An 18998-nucleotide genomic window follows, 5' to 3' on the forward strand; every position below is an offset into this window, starting at 1 on the left:
AGAGTGGTATTGGAAATGGTTACGATCATATAGTCCAGGAAACTACAGGAAACAGACCGTGAACAGGCACAGTGAACAGTCATTTAGTGAATAGTCATACAGTAAATATATACAGAACAGGGAAGTTTTACACAATAAAGGGAGCAGCCACACAGTGTAAAGTGCAGTGAAACAGTACAGTCTTCCTGCACAGGGAACAGGTTGAGAGCTCTGGGAAATCCAGTGAAAAACGGCCAACAGCTGGACACTGGGATGTATCAGACAGCAGAAGAGCTGTACAGTACAGCAAACGAGAGAAGAGACAGAGGTGAAGTATGCTGTCGAGCCATGGGCAGGCACAGCGCTGAGTAACGGGCACAAACAGTCCTCGTCCGTATGGAGCCGCCTGTCTCTGACAGCAGTGACATCACTGTAGCGCTACAGAGCTCGAGGTGTGCGGCGCATCTGTCTTTCTGTCTGTCCGGCTTTCGTGCCTTGGCTACTGACTGGACAGCACAGCCCAGCTGCCAATCAAAAGACAGTGTAGTTGTCGGAATCCCCATATCCCGCCTCCCGGAGGTATTTCGAGATGCTGATTGGCTCGGGCACCCTAAGCACCGTCCTGTCGTTGGCCTGCTTCTCTCCCGACTGGAGCCTGCGGAGAACTTCGGCCAATTGTGGCCGATCCTGCTGTCGCCACTGGCAACACGACTTCATGATGGAATACCTGGGTGAGAGAGAGGGGAAGTTTTGTGACAGCGAGCAGGTACACGTACCCCTCCCTGTTTGGGGACACAAGCCTGGCATCATCAAGCCCCTCCTCGGGAGGGGAGGCGGTCAGTGGTCTTACAGGGAGCTGCTGCAGTTGACTGGTTTCTTCAGGGTTTTATCTCACTGCAGGAACTGAAGCAGCTCTGAGACAGGAACCTCAGGGAAGGGAGGATCACCTGAGAGAGAAACAGAGACACTGACTGACTGACTGGACACTACAGCACAGAGACACTGACAGACTGGACACTACAGCACAGAGACACTGACTGACTGACTGGACACTACAGCACAGAGACACTGACAGACTGGACACTACAGCACAGAGACACTGACTGACTGACTGGACACTACAGCACAGAGACCCTGACTGACTGGACACTACAGCACAGTGACACTGATCAGACATGTGAAAAAGTGACATTAAGGGTAAAAAGGGGAGACATGAAGAGATAGTGGGCAAGAATGCCAAACTCACCCAGTGTGATCATCTCGAAAAGAAGAATACCGAACGACCACCTGAAACAGTAAAGCACAGCAGTATAAAATCTTCTTACAGTAATAAATGAAGAAATATTTTAGTCTCATCCTATACCTGTTCGGACCACTCTGTACCGTAGTATATAAGGCTCTATTACCAATAGATTACTCTGTACTGTAGTATATAGGGCTCTATTACCTACAGACCACTCTGTACTGTAGTATAGGGCTCTTATTACCTACAGACAACTCCTTACTGTACTATAGGACTCTATTACATATAGATCACTCTGTACTGTAGTATATAGGGCTCTATTACCTACAGACCACTCTGTACTGTACTACAGGGCTCTATTACCTACAGACCACTCTGTACTGTACTACAGGGCTCTATTCCCTACAGACCACTCTGTACTGTACTACAGGGCTCTATTACCTACAGACCACTCTGTACTGTACTACAGGGCTCTATTCCCTACAGACCACTCTGTACTGTACTACAGGGCTCTATTCCCTACAGACCACTCTGTACTGTACTACAGGGCTCTGTTAATGATACAAGGGCCTGCAGAGTGTCTGACTCTGGAGGGTGATGGAAAAGCACCACACTCACACATCGCTGCTTGTGCTGGCGGGCCTCTTGGCCAAACGTTCGGGGGCCTGCCACTTCCTCAGCCCCGCCTCGTCTCCCGTTGGCATGGCGCCCTTCATGGATGCTCTGAAAGAGGTACCCAGACCCCACAGCTTGGCGGTGAGATCTCCTCCAATCAGGATGCTGTGAGCTGCCACATTACCGTGGAGATAGCCCTTGTTGTGCAGAAACTCCTAAGAGACAATGGAGACACGCACCATGACTGACTGGACACTCCAGTACACTAACACTGCACCGAGAGAGAGGGGTTAATACAGACACACTAACTGGACACTCCAGTACACTAACACTGCACTGAGAGAGAGGGGTTCATACAGACACACTGACTGACTGGACACTCCAGTACATTAACACTGCACTGAGAGAGAGGGGTTCATACAGACACACTGACTGACTGGACACTCCAGTACATGAACACTGCACTGAGAGAGAGGGGTTCATACAGACACACTGACTGGACACTCCAGTACATGAACACTGCACTGAGAGAGAGAGAGGGGTTCATACAGACACACTGGCTGGACACTCCAGTACATGAACACTGCACTGAGAGAGAGAGGGGTTCATACAGACACACTGACTGGACACTCCAGTACATGAACACTGCACTGAGAGAGAGAGGGGTTCATACAGACACACTGACTGGACACTCCAGTACATGAACACTGCACTGAGAAAAAAAGGGGTTCTTACAGACACACTGACTGGACACTCCAGTACATGAACACTGCACTGAGAAAAAAAGGGGTTCTTACAGACACACTGACTGGACACTCCAGTACATGAACACTGCACTGAGAAAAAAAGGGGTTCAAACAGACACACTGATTGATGAGAAAGTCAGACGGTTAAGGCTGAAAGACACAAACTGCACAGGGACAAGCACACAGTTGGACTCACCAGTGCAGATGCTACTTGTCTGGCCATGATAAAGAGTCTTTTCTCAGTCAGATCACAGGGCTTATCCAGACTCAGATTATCCTAGAAATACAATAAAAACTGTTTCACAGGTATCAATAGTAAGGCTGAGAACAATGGGTGAGTGATCATGGGAAATGTAGTCCAGAATGTCTTTGCTATTGTCGACACCGGTAACAAACACCCCCCAGCCAGCTGTCTGAGAAAACAATGCATATCCCATCACGCATCATGGCACTTTTTATTCTATCAAAATAAACTTCATTTCACAATAAGCCTCTTACAGTAAGTCCACACTAACTAGTTATGCCAATTCTACTATAATGCAAAAGTGTCCTTTATCCACAACAGCAGGTGTTGATGGGAAATGTAGTCGAGCAGTACCTGTCTGCACCTCCACAGGAAGCCCAGCAGGTCCCTGTGCTCCAGCTCTTCGGTGACGGTGATGAGGGGGACACGCAGAGACACCACCCCCAGGAGCTCCACCAGATTGGGGTGCTTCCCCAGGCGGGACAGGAACCGGGCAAACTCGATGAAGTTATGGGACTCCGAGGGACTGGCCGAGTCTAACAGAAGGAGAGACCTCTCACCGTTCAGAAACATCCCACAATCCACCTTTGCGACGTCAACCAGCGCGGACCACCCCACCATAACACTGGGCGCCTGACAAAATCTCAACGGCTCTTTTTAGCACCGCACAACAGGAGTTTCAGCCCCAGAGCGGTAAACTCACCTGGTGTTCAGAAACAAATTGTGCTGGTGGACGCTGCAAACACTAAACAGCGACATCTAGGAACGTTGGATCGATTTTAAGGAGGTGCCGCTACATGCTGTTGAATCGAGGGACACGACTACCGCCTTTTGTTGAAGGGCTAAAATAAACTCGGCCAGTAAAAAAAGCCCATACTGCACAGTTAGCCAGCAGCCGTCTATGAAAATAAAGGGAGGAGCAGGCGCTCATGGGTAATGTAGTCCTAAAAACCCCAACACTGACGCCTCAAATGCAACACTCGCTCGTGTACAGTAGGGTCTTGACGTTTGCCAGGGTTAGGTACAGAGAACTGACTTGAACAACCAAATTCACATACAACCGAGTATATAGTATGTATGGTTAAAGGCATAAGTATCCCTCCCTTATATGATAATAAAGGGAATAACGCATTGGCTTTAAGTTAATTTAAATAACAAGAATGAACTATAAGAAAAGAACAGCAGCCATGAACCTATAGCAATGTTAAAATAAACAACATGAATCCCTCCTCTGGGTCTAGCGGATGCCTGCACTTTCCCTCTCTGCCTCCTCGATTAACATGCCCCACTGTAATAATAAGGGCTATGGAGTTGTCGGTGAGCCTGTAAAGTTGTCTCCAGCCTGTCCTTCCCCACGCCGCCAACATAACCAGGAGCCTTCATTACAATACAGACACAAGACCAGGCTGAGATGCAGATGCCGGGTAGTGGGCAGCTGGGCAGGTGGCATTGGAGAGGCTCACTCACTCGCTAGATCCCGGTCTATTGTGCCACTAATTTGAAAGCTGTAATTCACCTGCAGCTCGGCTTCATCCAGCCCTGCTCTTCTTCCATGCAAGACCCCGCTGGCCAGACCTCATCGCCAACAAGCGAATCCGCAAACGTGAAATTCACAGACGTCAAGACCCCACCGTAGCATCCTGAGAGCAACACTACAAATCCCACGCTGCACCGGGACGACGGATGGCGGGAGGGGCGTCGAGGGGGGCATGGGAAACGGAGTCCACTTCCTACCTTTCAGCACTCGGAGCACCACGTCCCTGTTGTCCATGCGGGCCCGGTAGAGGGAGACCAGGCTCGTCTTCAGACAGAAGGAGAGCGGGAGAGCGGATATCTCGTGGAAGGACTCTGGCAGGCGCTGGGCGGGCAGCTCGGTGAGTTGGGATGCAGCGGAAGAGGAAGCAGAGTCCGAGGCGTGCGAGGGGGACACCGGGGAGGAGTAGCCCCCAAGGGCGATGTACTCGTTCTCCAGGGGGTCCAGGCCAGGGGGCGCTGCAGAGAGGGGGGGCAGAACAGCCACTCTCAGTCCCCCGGCGCAACGTCACGGACTGCGGCGCGGAGGAGGACAGGGAAGGGGACGGGAGGGACAGGAAGGGGGGAGGAAAGCGGAGGAGAGGCCGGTCACCCTCGATGCCGCGCAGGGTCGCCCGGCTCCGGGGGCGGGACCGGTGCGACAGGCCCCCCTGCGGCCGCAGACGGTCCACTCGCTCGGGGCAGTACTTCATCAGAAGGATGAACACGAAGGTCACCAGGAAGCTGGCCAGCAGGAGAACCGGCACTATAATCACCTCCTGCTCGTAGACCCGGATATCTGCAGGGGCAGTGAAAATGTACATGTTGACTGACTGGACACTACAGCACAGAGACACTGACTGACTGACTGGACACTACAGCACAGAGACCCTGACTGACTGGACACTACAGCACAGTGACACTGACTGACTGACTGGACACTACAGCACAGAGACACTGACTGACTGGACACTACAGCACAGAGACACTGACTGACTGGACACTACAGCACAGAGACACTGACTGACCATGTCTCTGGGGTCACTGCCTGTCTGCTCTTTGATCACGATCTCCTGCCAAGCAGCACCAACATCACAGCACGCCATCAGGGCGGCCCTGCTTTCTGGGGCTTGAGTGTGCCGCTACCTGCTCTTGACCGGAGGAGGCCCAACGAACAAGTGCAAAAGAACAGCAAATGTAAAGTCCATGGAGACGGCCATGCATGCTGGGCCCCTTCCGGGATCTGAATCCGCGTCCTCTCGGGTCGGAGCTCTGATGCTCCGTCAGGACGGGGGAGAGACGCCGGGTTCGGCGCGGTCTCTGTCAGGGCTGGGCAGGGACACTGCGGCCCAGGCATGGCCACATTCACCACCCGCTGGCCCAGAGAGGGCCCGAGAACCGAGCGGGCCGGGACCCTCTGCCGTGCGCCGCAGTGCATTGTGGTAATTGTAGTTCATCACCACCGCCCCGAGGCGGTGACAGAGCCCGAACCCAGAATAACAGGGTGAGGCTCTCAGAACTCTCTGACTGGCGTGACTTACTGCAGATGGCATCTCCTGGCTTGCACTGATTGTCGGCTTCAGACAGCGACGACATTTCTGCGGAATCAAGACTTTGTGTTATATATCGTTAGGACTGAACTGTCGGTGTCGACAATATTACTACTGAGATGAGTAATAACTGCGACATTTCTTTTAGGCTGGGACACACTTCAAATGACTTGCGCAACAAGAGCACAATAAACAGAAAACAATTATACTAAACTGAAGTACAGAAAAAGTACAGTCCAATTAAATAGGTCGGTTTATGCGAGGCAATGCTCAAAATATGTTTTAAGACAGCTTTTGTGATGTCAAATGATGTCACTGCTGTGCTAATGCAGCTTTTACATTGATTAGCTGCTTCTCCTTGCCAGTGACTTAATGAGGTTGCTGGAGATACACACACTGTATTAAATATAAAATAAAGGTTGTTGGAGATACACACACTATCAAACACACTGAGCAAACTTACACCTTCTGCACACAGTGATCACACCCAAGCCAATGTAAGAGTTGCACACATACCGACAGGCAGTAAAAAAAAAACAGAGACAGACACACACACACACAGGCTGTACGGACATACAGAGAGACAGGTACACACACAGGCTGTACGGACATACAGAGAGACAGGTACACACACAGGCTTATGGTCGTGCAGAGAGACAACTACACACACACACAGACTGTACGGACATACAGAGAGACAACTACACACACACACAGGCTGTACGGACATACAGAGAGACAACTACACACACACACAGGCTGTACGGACATACAGAGAGACAGGTACACACACACACAGGCTGTACGGAGATACAGAGAGACAGGTACACACACACACAGGCTGTACGGAGATACAGAGAGACAGGTACAGACACACACAGGCTTACGGTCATGCAGAGAGACAGGTACACACAGGTACAGGATACACTGGTGTTGCAGACAGACACAGAGCCACTCTCCCTCTCAGTCCAGATGGGGGACTGTCAGGTGATATCGGGGTGTGTCTGTTATTAGCAACGCTGCCGACCTCCGCAGCTCGGGTTCCAACTACAATAGAGAAAGTGGGTTACAGTCTGTCAGGGTGTCCGTCCTGTGCTGTGCCAACCCTCTCCTCCCTCCTGCTCCCTGCCTCTCTGGGTAAACCAGTCGGTCAAGGTGTTTTTCAGGCCGGTTGCGTCAGTGGTGGCGACTGAACAAGTCTGACAGCATAGCTCACCGACCCACACAGCCATTAACACAGGAACGGTACACAAACACACACACTGTACAAATACAGGCTCTGTGCTCACGCCACAAACTGACAGACCTGATTAGCTCTAATTAGCAAACACACTGCCCCGCACGCGCAGTGCTGGCACTGAGGACAGAGCAGAGCCGCAGACCAGGTCACTGAGAGACAGACAGGGACAGGCAGTCAGGGACAGACTCACAGAGACACAGACACACAAGGAGAGACTCACCAGGAGACAGACAATCAGGCACAGACTCACTAGGAGAGAGGCAGTCAGGGACAGACTCACCAGGAGACAGACAGTCAGGGACAGACTCACCAGGAGACAGGCAGTCAGGGACAGACTCACTAGGAGACAGGCAGTCAGGGACAGACTCCCCAGGAGACAGACAGTCAGGGACAGACTCACCAGGAGACAGGCAGTCAGGGACAGACTCACCAGGAAACAGACAGTCAGGGACAGACTCACCAGGAGACAGACAGTCAGGGACAGACTAGACAGGCAGTCAGGGACAGACTCACCAGGAGACAGGCAGTCAGGGACAGACTCACCAGGAGACAGGCAGTCAGGGACAGGCTAGACAGACAGTCAGGGACAGACTCACCAGGAGACAGACAGTCAGGGACAGACTCACCAGGAGACAGACAGTCAGGGACAGACTCACCAGGAGACAGTCAGGGACAGACTCACCAGGAGACAGGCAGTCAGGGACAGGCTAGCATAGCCGAAAGCCAATCGCAAAGTCGGAGACACGCAGGCTCATCAAAGAGCAACACAGAGAGACAGCGAGCCCCACTGGACTCTGGACACACACGCCTACGCACACACACACACGCAGGAGCGCTCGCCTGCCCTGTGCTTCCTCAGGCCACCACTTCTTCACAAGTTACCCGCGATCCGCGCCGTCGGGGGCCCGGTGGACCTGCCCAGCTGATGCCCACCCCTCTAGGGAGCCGTCCCGCTGTCCTCCAGGCGTGGCAGTCTCTCGATCTGCCCGCTCCTGCCGGCTGTGCTGCTGCCCCGTCAGCACTGACAAGGCTCTTTCTGCGTCCCTGCGGTGAGAACAGAGCTCTCTGTCTGCTGTTGTCACACCCCTCCTTCAAGAGCCCCACCTTCCACCTGCTCATATCCCTCTCCTTCCCGGTCTCAGTGCAGTGTTCATGTACTGGAGTGTCCAGTCAGTGTGTCTGTATTAACCCCTCTCTCTCTCAGTGCAGTGTTAATGTACTGGAGTGTCCAGTCAGTCAGTGTGTCTGTATTAACCCCTCTCTCTCTCAGTGCAGTGTTCATGTACTGGAGTGTCCAGTCAGTGTGTCTGTATTAACCCCTCTCTCTCAGTGCAGTGTTAATGTACTGGAGTGTCCAGTCAGTGTGTCTGTATGAACCCCTCTCTCTCTCAGTGCAGTGTTCATGTACTGGAGTGTCCAGTCAGTGTGTCTGTATTAACCCCTCTCTCTCTCAGTGCAGTGTTCATGTACTGGAGTGTCCAGTCAGTGTGTCTGTATGAACCCCTCTCTCTCTCGGTGCAGTGTTCATGTGCTGGAGTGTCCAGTCAGTGTGTCTGTATGAACCCCTCTCTCTCTCAGTGCAGTGTTCATGTACTGGAGTGTCCAGTCAGTGTGTCTGTATGAACCCCTCTCTCTCAGTGCAGTGTTCATGTACTGGAGTGTCCAGTCAGTGTGTGTGTATGAACCCCTCTCTCTCTCAGTGCAGTGTTCATGTACTGGAGTGTCCAGTCAGTGTGTCTGTATGAACCCCTCTCTCTCAGTGCAGTGTTCATGTACTGGAGTGTCCAGTCAGTGTGTGTGTATGAACCCCTCTCTCTCGGTGCAGTGTTCATGTACTGGAGTCTCCAGTCAGTGTGTCTGTATGAACCTCTCTCTCTCAGTGCAGTGTTCATGTACTGGAGTGTCCAGTCAGTGTGTCTGTATTAACCCCTCTCTCTCTCAGTGCAGTGTTCATGTACTGGAGTGTCCAGTCAGTGTGTCTGTATTAACCCCTCTCTCTCTCAGTGCAGTGTTCATGTACTGGAGTGTCCAGTCAGTGTGTGTGTATGAACCCCTCTCTCTCTCAGTGCAGTGTTCATGTACTGGAGTGTCCAGTCAGTGTGTGTGTATGAACCCCTCTCTCTCTCAGTGCAGTGTTCATGTACTGGAGTGTCCAGTCAGTGTGTCTGTATGAACCCCTCTCTCTCGGTGCACTGTTTTTCTCTATGCAGTGTGTATTAACTCCACACACACACAAACCCCACTCCTCTCTCTGTCTGAAAAGCAGAACTGGTCTATCCACTCTATTTTTGTCTCTTTCTTCCTCTATGCCAAGAATCCCTGATATTTTGGCCCCGTGTTTCTCACCAAAGCATGGGTCTCCATTTGTGACTAGACCAGAAAGACTAGCTGCCAGACTCGTTCTCCGGTCCCCTCCCTCCTGCTTCCTCAGTGTAAGATAAGATAAGCTCACTTTATTGGCCAGATACAATTTCTTGCATTAGGAATTTGTCTTTTCACAGACCCCAGCTTGCTCTCCAGGAGACACACAGACAGGGAGAGAGGCTGGGGGTCAGAGCGCAGGGTCAGCCAATTATACGGCGCCCCTGGAGCAGCTGGGGGTTCAGGGCCCTGCTCAGGGGCCCAACAGAGTAGGATTCCTCTGCCGGCCGCGGGATTTGAACCAGCAACCTTCCAGCCACAGGCGCAGATCTTGAGCCACAGAGCCACAGCTCCGCCTGTTAGTGTTAGAGTACTGCTCTGTGCAGCCACTCCGTGCCTCTGTATTGATATCCCCCTCTCTGTACATTATAAGATACTGCACTGTCCATTTTGTCACAAGCATCTCTCTATACAGCAAGTGGAGGACTGCACTGTCAGTCGCTCAGTACTTCTAAAGTAACCCTCCCCCATCTTTCTCTGGTGTGTAGAGTCCTGTACTACCCCCTCTGCATTTGTACAAACTCCCCCCAAACTCCCCAGAGGTTTCACTCATAGAGTTAAGAGTTACACGAGGCCCCGAAAAAGACTACAATTCCCACGCTCCCTTCAGCAGGAAGTGATCTGTCCCTGCAAGCAATGTATCCTGGAGAAAAGCCCCCGACTTTGCGGGCGCCCGCCCAACGAGTCCCTACCAGCTCCAGGTGCTCCTTTTTCCCCTTTCGGAAGACCTTCACTTCACAGTCCAGCTCACTGGAGGTCGGCGAGCTTGACGTTCCTTTCTTGGCCCGTCCCTGGCTTTTCATTCGGCGCTAGGTCTTCCTGGCCCTTCCTCCCGCGATCCCCTCCTGCCTGCGCTTCCTCTCTCTTCTTCCTCCTCTTTCCCCACCCCGCCCTCCTCTTCTGTCGCCCTCCCTCTCTCTCTCAGGAAGGACAGATCTCCCCCCTCTCTCTGAAGGAGCACTCGGCCCGTGTCTCTCCCCCTCTCTGGGCCTTTCTCCGGCCCTCCCAGGCAGGACTGCCCCCCCCCCCCAGACAGGGGCGAGAGAAATGACGACAGCACGGGTCGGGCAGATCGGGCACTTTTATTGTGTCTTTCGGGGGCTCGGGGGGTCAGCGCTCTGTCCTCACATCTTCGCTGCGAGCTTGCTGGGGTTGGGGCCCATCCACTCCTCACCTGGAACAGAGAGGGATAGCAGGCCGCTGAGCTCAGGCCCTACGCCGCGCGCAACACCTGCCGTGGCAACAGTACAGCCTCATACACTGCAGAGACCCTTCCCTCCCCACCCTCGTCCCTCCTGCACTGCCCTCAGGGTCCTGGTAACGATGGTTACCAGGTTCTCCCACACTCCCCCCGCCACCAGCAAACTCCTTCAAGAGGAACTGCAGGGCTGCTCTTTACATTTCGGGGCTGAGATGAGCGCATTTCCGACCGCAATGAAAGTAAAACGCACACAGTAACTTGTAAAACCCCCAATTGACATCACAAAACAGACTACATTTCCAGGTCGGCGCAGCGCCATGTTCTGTGATTCGGAACGAGGCAACAGGACTTCCAGTGAGGTGAAGCGGCCCTGTGACACTGTAGACAAGCAGGCTTGTGAGTCCAGCTCTTTTCACCCAGGAGAAATACTGCTCTCGCCCTCCAGACGGTTCTGCAGGCAGATACTCCTGCCTTGTTGACTCTGCACGCAGATCACGTGGGAACACGTCTGAGGGGGAATATCTGCTGCACCACCTGCACTTGTCTGCTCGTCCATCACAAGACATCAGTCAGCACAGGGACTAGTGAGCAGGAAGGGCCGCTTCACGGCACAATTCTCGCAGACTCTCACTCTCGCCCGTGGCAGGACAAGGGTTTTGGCAACAACTTGGCGGGTTACAGTACTTTTACACAGTTCACGGTTTCGGGCTTAATTGGGAATTGGTAAACCTTCCCGAATACTGTCAATGAGCTTATTAGCTTTTGTTACTGAGATGTAACAACCAGTCTGAGAAACTGGGACAGCAGTTCCCCTTTAACACTAGGATTATGAGCAGCATATACCAAAAAGAACCCTAATCTAATCTGCAACGTTCCAGCAGCCATATCACCCTGCAGCTCACAACTGGCAGCCCCACTGAAGCTCAGCAGGTGTGAGCCTGGCCAGTACCTGGATGGGAGACTCCTGGGAAAAACTAAGGTTGCTGCTGGAAGAGGTGTGAGTGGGACCAGCAGGGGGCGCTCACCCTGTGGTCCATGTGGGTCCTAATGCCCCAGTATAGTGACGGGGACACTAGACTCTAAACAGGCGCCGTCCTTTGGATGAGACGTAAAACCGAGGTCCTGACTCTCTGTGGTCATTAAAAATCCCAGGGCGTTTCTCGAAAAGAGTAGGGGTGTAACCCCGGCGTCCTGGCCATATTTCCCAGCGGCCTTTATCAATCATGGCCTCCTAACAATCCCCCTCTGTGAATTGGCTACATCACTCTGCTCTCCTCCCCACTGAGAGCTGGTGTGTGGGGAGAGGACTGGAGCCTCAATTAGGTGGGGCTGCACACTGGGGGTTGTGGAGGGGAGTCCCCATTACCTGTAAAGCGCTTTGAGTGGAGTGTCCAGAAAAGCGCTATATAAGTGTAAGCAATTATTATTATTATTATTATTATTATTATTATTAATCTAGTAAGATCAAGCGTCACCAGCTCTGCATGGGAACTGATAAGGGACAGAAAAGAAGTCATTGCTGACCAATGCAGTGCGCCATCAGCTCAAATCGATCGGAGCCGAAGAAAATCTCTGGTTTCCCCTCAACGTGACACACTGCCAGAGGGAAGCCAAAGGCCTAGGAGAGGGAAAGAAAGGCAAGGGATGACTACATTTCCCATCCCTCTTCTGCATAAGACAACTTATGAGCCAATGGGAAGGAGACAAACTCACTCCGTGATCAAGTGCTTCCTGTGTCGCGGCCTTCAACCCGTCTTTCACTTCCTGCGTGCGGGCAAGCTGTAGCAGCTCCTCCACAGCTCTGGGAGAAAGCCCAGCCTTCAGCCCTGCCTGGCAGTAAAACGCAAGGTCAAATTCAAAGAGATTTCTCAGTGTGGCTGGAGAATTACAGTACTGCAAAAGCAATAACCAATTAGTGAACAATCAGAACAATAACATCATTATTATTATTTTCAATTAGAGTCTCACTCTCATTGTTCCTCAGGCTGGGACAGGAGATCACACACTGTATTATTATTATTGAGAGACAGGCTCACTGTTCCTCAGGCTGGGACAGGAGGTCACATACTGGATTATTATTATTGAGAGACAGACTCACTGTTCCTCAGGCTGGGACAGGAGATCACACACTGTATTATTATTATTGAGAGACAGGCTCACTGTCTGTTCCTCAGGCTGTGACAGGAGATCCCACACTGTATTATTATTATTGAGAGACAGGCTCACTGTCTGTTCCTCAGGCTGGGACAGGAGATCACACACTGGATTATTATTATTGAGAGACAGACTCACTGTTCCTCAGGCTGGGACAGGAGATCACACACTGTATTATTATTATTGAGAGACAGGCTCACTGTCTGTTCCTCAGGCTGGGACAGGAGATCACACACTGTATTATTATTATTGGGAGACAGGCTCACTGTCTGTTCCTCAGGCTGTGACAGGAGATCCCACACTGTATTATTATTATTGAGAGACAGGCTCACTGTCTGTTCCTCAGGCTGGGACAGGAGATCACACACTGGATTATTATTATTGAGAGACAGACTCACTGTTCCTCAGGCTGGGACAGGAGATCACACACTGTATTATTATTATTGGGAGACAGGCTCACTGTTCCTCAGGCTGGGACAGGAGATCACACACTGTATTATTATTATTGAGAGACAGGCTCACTGTCTGTTCCTCAGGCTGGGACAGGAGATCACACACTGTATTATTATTATTGAGAGACAGGCTCACTGTCTGTTCCTCAGGCTGGGACAGGAGATCACACACTGTATTATTATTATTGAGAGACAGGCTCACTGTCTGTTCCTCAGGCTGGGACAGGAGATCACACACTGTATTATTATTATTGAGAGACAGGCTCACTGTCTGTTCCTCAGGCTGGGACAGGAGATCACACACTGTATTATTATTATTGAGAGACAGGCTCACTGTCTGTTCCTCAGGCTGGGACAGGAGATCACACACTGGATTATTATTGAGATCACACACTGGGCTGCAGCTCTATTGAGGTTCCCCCCCCAGTAGGACTGGGAGCTGTTCTGATTCAGGCAGGGGCTGGAGTTCCTGGGTGCGATCAGCTGTGTTAAATCCGAGGGAGGCGGAGACAGGGCGAGCGCCAACCTCGGTCAGGGAGGCGGCCTCCGTGATGTCTTCGTCCCGGCTCCAGATGCGCTGCCACAGCTCGCGAGACACCGGCTCCACCGAGGTGGCGCGAGTCCGAGAGACCGCCGTCACGAAGCGCATGGCGGAGAGCGAGCCTGGGGCGGGGGGGAAACACATCCCATCACTGGCGCTCGGGAACTGGTATCTGCGCCGAGACCGCGGCAGATCCCTTCCACCCGGCACCCGGGAGAGCACTGACTTCAAAAGCTCCCCTCCGGAAAACGCTTCCAGGCAATCAAAACCAAAACCCACAGGCACGGGGACAACTCTGCTTAACCAGCGTCCTCCCTCTACAACCCCCCATTTCAGCCGGGAAACTCTGACTTAGTATTATTGCCAACTTGGCTCATACATGTTGCACAAGAACATTTTCCCAACATATTTACACAGTTGCACCTTACTCCTCAGACCGTACTTCCGCAATGCTCTCAACTTGCCATGTGTCCTGCATGTACTGTCATGTCTACTGTTTGAACATCTGCACTGTACTGTAAAATCTGAATGTGCTTGTGTCTTATATATGCCGTAACGTCTACATGTTCTGCACATCTGGGCGGAGCGGTGGCTCTGTGGCTCAGGATCTGCGCCTGTGGCTGGAAGGTTGCCGGTTCAAATCCCGCGGCCGGCAGAGGAATCCTACTCCGTTGGGCCCCTGAGCAAGGCCCTGAACCCCAACTGCTCCAGGGGTGCTGTACAATGGCTGACCCTGCGCTCTGACCCCCAGCTTCTCTCCCTGTCTGTGTGTCTCCTGGAGAGCAAGCTGGGGTGTGCGAAAAGACAAATTCCTCACGCAAGAAATTGTAAAGGGTTAATAAAGTGATGGTATTATTATTACATCGGTACTGTACTGTGAGCACACATTGCGACCTGTGTTTTTGCGTCTCCCTATCTTTTGTGTGTCGTCTGATGTAATGATTCCAGTAATGTTAATACTTCTCTTGCACCTGCGTGAGTTTTGTGTGGAGCAGGTTCCAATCGTGCTGAGGCATGTGCCTGTACCTGGCACGAACTGGCGAATAAAAGCGAGTCTGATTGTGATCTGTGCAGAAATAACGCATGGAAGAAAAACAAACACTTCACAATGAACACTCCCTGACATTCTGACAGACCAACCAAAGCTCTCTTCAATCGGTCATGAAAGACACTACCTAAATACTATTTTATTACTATAATTGAGGAGGGACAAGATAAAAGAGAAACAGACCTTTCTTGAACATGGCCTCAAAGGGGTCGCTTGGGGCCCGCAGGGGGATCTCAAAATACTCAGCCAGTCGACTGAGATCCTTTGTCATGTACAGGAACTTATTGGCCACCACACCTGGCGGCTTATTTCCTGAAGAGAGAGAGAAACTACATTACCCAAAATGCAGCACCCAAAATCAACAGCATCCTTCTGAAAGCAACATGGGAAATGTAGTACATCAGAACATCGGATACACTACAGATAAGTGAAGTCCGTCTGGAACATATGGTTCAATTTCTCTATAGCAGGGGGCTCCAATCCTAGAGACTGGGTGTGGGTGTCCTCCCACGGTCCAAAGAACAGGCTGGTTCTGGGTAATTTGGCCCTTGTGTGAGTGTGTGTGTGTCTGTCTGCCCTGAAAGGACTGGTGTCCCGTCCAAGGTGTATCCTGCCTAGTGCCCATTGCTTACGGGGATAGGGTTCGTCTCCCCCACGACCCCTGAACTGGGTCGGGTCATGTTAGAAAATGGATGTATGTATGGGCTGAAGAGTATGTTACACCTACATAATCTATAAATGACATCACTTGACAAATCGCTATTTCGCTGATCACAGTGAAATTGCTGCCAGTCTTTAGAATCTGTTGTTTCAATAGTGACCTACAAACCTTGATGGACCGGGGCTCTCCAGGACCTGGGCTGACCATCGCTGCCCTACAGCTTTTGTTCGCTATTTCCTGGCATTCACCTAAAACAGGCCTGTGTGATCCAGGTCTCGGCTTTCACTCCAGCTCAGATCTTACCTCTTCGAATTGATTTTGCTGAGAACCCCCCCCAGTAATGAAACCCACCCAACCTCACCCCAGCAGCTCTTTGAGGTGCAGGAGCTCTGAGGCAGGATCGAGTACGTGTTTTGTGTCAGAAATGTCACTGGGGGTGATCTTTTACTTGCCTGATCCCTGCATAACACCTCCAAGATAAGCAGGCCGCAGCTTGAGGTCAATATTCCAGACATTTCTGTAGCGACAGAGAACCTGCAGAGAGGGAAAGCATTTAGTATGGACACTGACTGACTGGACACTACAGCACAGAGATCCTGACTGACTGGACACTACAGCACAGAGACACTGACTGACTGACTGGACACTACAGCACAGAGACACTGACTGACTGGACACTACAGCACAGAGACCCTGACTGACTGACTGGACACTACAGCACAGAGACCCTGGCTGACTGACTGGACACTACAGCACAGAGACCCTGGCTGACTGGACACTACAGCACAGCGACACTGACTGACTGGCTAAAGAATTACCACTGACTGTACAATCACTACAAAACATTAACACTGGTAGACCAAACGCTACAGTCAGTCCGGGCAACTGCAGCTCAAGGAAACACACTGAGACGACAGACGGGTGGGCAGACTAACTCACCTCAAATCCTAGCCAGGAGTAAGGCGACACAACATCGTAGAACAACTCGACCACCTTCTTGGTTTTGGACATCTGAAAGTTGAGAACAGAACAGCTTTAACAAACTCCAGTACGTCCAGATCTCGGCAGCCAGCCAGAATCCTGACCAGGGCCAGTGCAAGTGATCACATTACTCCTATCCTGGAGTCCCTGCACTGGCTTCCCGTCCGGTTTCATGTCGACCTCAAAATCCTCATGCTCACCTATAGGTCTGTAAACCATTATTATTTTTTTTAAACTTCAATACTGTAACATAATGATCCTAACAGTTGTCACAGCAGACCTGCTACTGCAAATGCATTTCCTGCTCCAAAGCCATCTCCTAGTGCAGCACTAATGATGGAGCAGTTCAAAGAAGTGGGCTACTTCAGGGCGAGCAGTGGAACTCAAACCAGGGGGGCCACAAGTGGGGATGGCGTGGAAGAGCGTTTAAACCCGAGAGCATTTACACAAAGGGTGGTGGAGGTGTGGAACAGGCTGGCCAGCAATGCTGTTGTAGCTGATGCAATGGCTTGCCCAAAACACAGCTGACCCTTTCAGGGGACATGAACGCCAGCCAGATTTGTTCTGCATGTTGATTTGAGCATAATCATTGCGCAGAAAACCCCCTCTTGGAGTGTTACTTGCCCCCGATACAAGGCCGCACTTCTCTTGGCCTTGAGAGGAGAAGAGTTTATTGCCGTCCGCACATGAGCATTGGAATTATTATTCGCCCTGATCTCTCGGGACATCCACAGTACTACAGACAACACCGCCTGATGCAGACAGGACATTGCAAACATAATAAATTAACCATCAGGATAATAACAACCAGTTCTTGTAATACTTCCCCCAGAGCTGTGGAGACGATCCCCGATTTCCCCTAAATGAGCTGGTTTTTCATCCGAGTTTTTATTGAACATCAGAAAAATACAGAGAAGGAAAGGAATCCGGAAAAAAAGGACAAGTGAACAGAAGAACAACACTCGACAATAGACTGCCAGGGGTTATCACAAATCACAACACAACAAGTTAAAGATATATATATTTTTTTTAAATAACATCAATTGCTTTTGGCCCTGTTCTCTTTCAGTTGTTGTTTTTTTTTTTAATGGAGTCTGAATGATGCAGCATCTCCCTCTTTATTAGCTTTAAAGCAAGGAGCAGCGATAGACAGTTTTGTGAATATGATATCAACGCTCCACTACCAACAGATTAATTATATATATATATTCTCTTCCTACCTTAAATCTACCCATGACATTGAAACAGAAAGGGAGTCTGCTGAGTCTATCCAGGACATCTGTGGACTATGGTGGTGGGGGTGGAGGGGATCCCCATTACCTATAAAGCGCTTTGAGTGGAGTGTCCAGAAAAGCGCTATATAAGTGTAAGCAATTATTATTACGTACAGGAGTTTCCCCGAATGTGTTCTTGAAGGTGCCCTGGGGGTGTCTAACCTGCATCTGCAGCTCACACGGCGCTCCTCCCCCATGGACAGGGCCCACTCGAAGCGGACACCCCGAGACTCCTCAAGAGGCTTCGAGCCGCCCGTGAGCTGCGCAGTTCAGCGGCCCGCCCGCTCCCCCGCGCTGAACTGGGGCTCCCAACTCCAGGACCCCCCTGAAGGGGCCACCCCCCCGACCTGGAGCAGAGGCAAAGTGGGCGGACATGGGCTCTTCTGTTATTTCACCTTGAGGTGGGGGGGTTCAGGGGTTTTATTGCAAAGCGGCCGTGTGGCGGTGCAGAAATGAGATTCCACGGCCCGCGGTGGTGCGGCTGTCGGGTCTCACGGCGAGCCGGCGCCACGGATCCGGAGTTCGTAACACCGCAGGCGCCAAGCGAACCCGCTCTCCCCGCCTTTCTCTGGACTCACCCGGGGGAAGGGTGACGGAGACTTGACTTACCCTTCGGACGGGCCCTCGGACACACGCTTCTGCTGCGGCTCTCGGGTTGACAAGTTATTGAAACATCGGAGTTCAAGTTCAGCCAGTTTCTGACCCGCCCCCCGCCTCTTGTGTCCCAGCCCCCTGTTGCTGTTTGACTACTGACACTATACTGTTGCTGTCATGTGTTATTTTTACCGTTGAAACGTACTATGTGGTGCCGCCTTTTCTTCCCTTTAAATCAGTTCCTTGCCGAGTCCGACCGCGATTTCAGATGCCTTCACCTATCGAAAAGTAAAAACTGACGTCATTTCGGCTCAAAAGCAACGTCCCCGTCAACCTTGGACATAAGGGGCATGTCGGAGCCAAAATGGCGCGGCACCAGCCGCAGTTTCGCTTTTTCATTACGTCAGACGCCGTTGCACTCGTATTATCGTTCCGAAGAGAAGTCACACCGGAATGCGTGTGGTTCCGTCCGGGGCCGGTGTAATTGATGAAGATCATGGACCACCAGCTGAAAGGGAACTCTCAACTGCAACCTCATTCAC

General features: G+C 51.5%; 2 protein-coding genes across 4 annotated transcripts; both read right to left on the reverse strand.

Annotated features, from left to right (window-relative positions):
• Positions 1-67: 67 nt before the first annotated feature.
• styk1b (STY kinase 1b) lies at positions 68-8916 on the reverse strand. The gene is made up of 10 exons (XM_088619407.1): positions 8012-8916; positions 5881-5937; positions 4953-5138; positions 4562-4819; positions 3182-3363; positions 2780-2860; positions 1841-2052; positions 1226-1266; positions 830-926; positions 68-706 (listed from the first exon to the last, which is right to left on the reverse strand). Exons 2-9 carry the CDS (start codon positions 5933-5935, stop codon positions 871-873), a joined length of 1071 nt encoding a protein of 356 aa, XP_088475533.1. The 5' UTR covers positions 5936-5937; positions 8012-8916; the 3' UTR covers positions 68-706; positions 830-870.
• A 1697-nt stretch (positions 8917-10613) lies between these two features.
• Positions 10614-18815, reverse strand: LOC148640625 (glutathione S-transferase kappa 1-like). Of its 3 annotated transcripts, none has more exons than XM_088619409.1 (8): positions 18662-18815; positions 16547-16618; positions 16060-16141; positions 15130-15258; positions 13884-14020; positions 12465-12581; positions 12276-12369; positions 10614-10724 (listed from the first exon to the last, which is right to left on the reverse strand). In XM_088619409.1, exons 2-8 carry the CDS (start codon positions 16616-16618, stop codon positions 10675-10677), a joined length of 681 nt encoding a protein of 226 aa, XP_088475535.1. In that variant the 5' UTR covers positions 18662-18815; the 3' UTR covers positions 10614-10674. The 3 variants fall into 3 exon arrangements, with proteins under 3 accessions (XP_088475535.1, XP_088475536.1, XP_088475534.1); XM_088619410.1 differs by having other exon boundaries at positions 18649-18806; XM_088619408.1 differs by lacking the exon at positions 18662-18815 and adding an exon at positions 18472-18642.
• Positions 18816-18998: the final 183 nt, after the last annotated feature.

Source organism: Lepisosteus platostomus, chromosome 25 (genome assembly GCF_059453375.1).
Source record: "Lepisosteus platostomus isolate fLepPlt1 chromosome 25, fLepPlt1.hap1, whole genome shotgun sequence".
Lineage (NCBI taxonomy): Eukaryota > Metazoa > Chordata > Actinopteri > Semionotiformes > Lepisosteidae > Lepisosteus > Lepisosteus platostomus.

Excerpts from the sequence above, each read along its gene's own strand:
- LOC148640625 (XM_088619409.1), bottom strand. The coding sequence starts at position 16,618 with ATGTCCAAAACCAAGAAGGTGGTCGAGTTGTTCTACGATGTTGTGTCG. Across the intron at positions 16,142-16,546 it reads ACTCCTGGCTAGGATTTGAG|GTTCTCTGTCGCTACAGAAA; the intron begins GTGAGTTAGTCT and ends CCCTCTCTGCAG. Across the intron at positions 14,021-15,129 it reads TGAGGCCATGTTCAAGAAAG|GCTCGCTCTCCGCCATGCGC; the intron begins GTCTGTTTCTCT and ends CCCCCGCCCCAG.
- styk1b (XM_088619407.1), bottom strand. The coding sequence starts at position 5,935 with ATGTCGTCGCTGTCTGAAGCCGACAATCAGTGCAAGCCAGGAGATGCC. Across the intron at positions 5,139-5,880 it reads GCCAGGAGATGCCATCTGCA|ATATCCGGGTCTACGAGCAG; the intron begins GTAAGTCACGCC and ends CTGCCCCTGCAG. Across the intron at positions 1,267-1,840 it reads GCCAGCACAAGCAGCGATGT|GTGGTCGTTCGGTATTCTTC; the intron begins GTGAGTGTGGTG and ends TTACTGTTTCAG.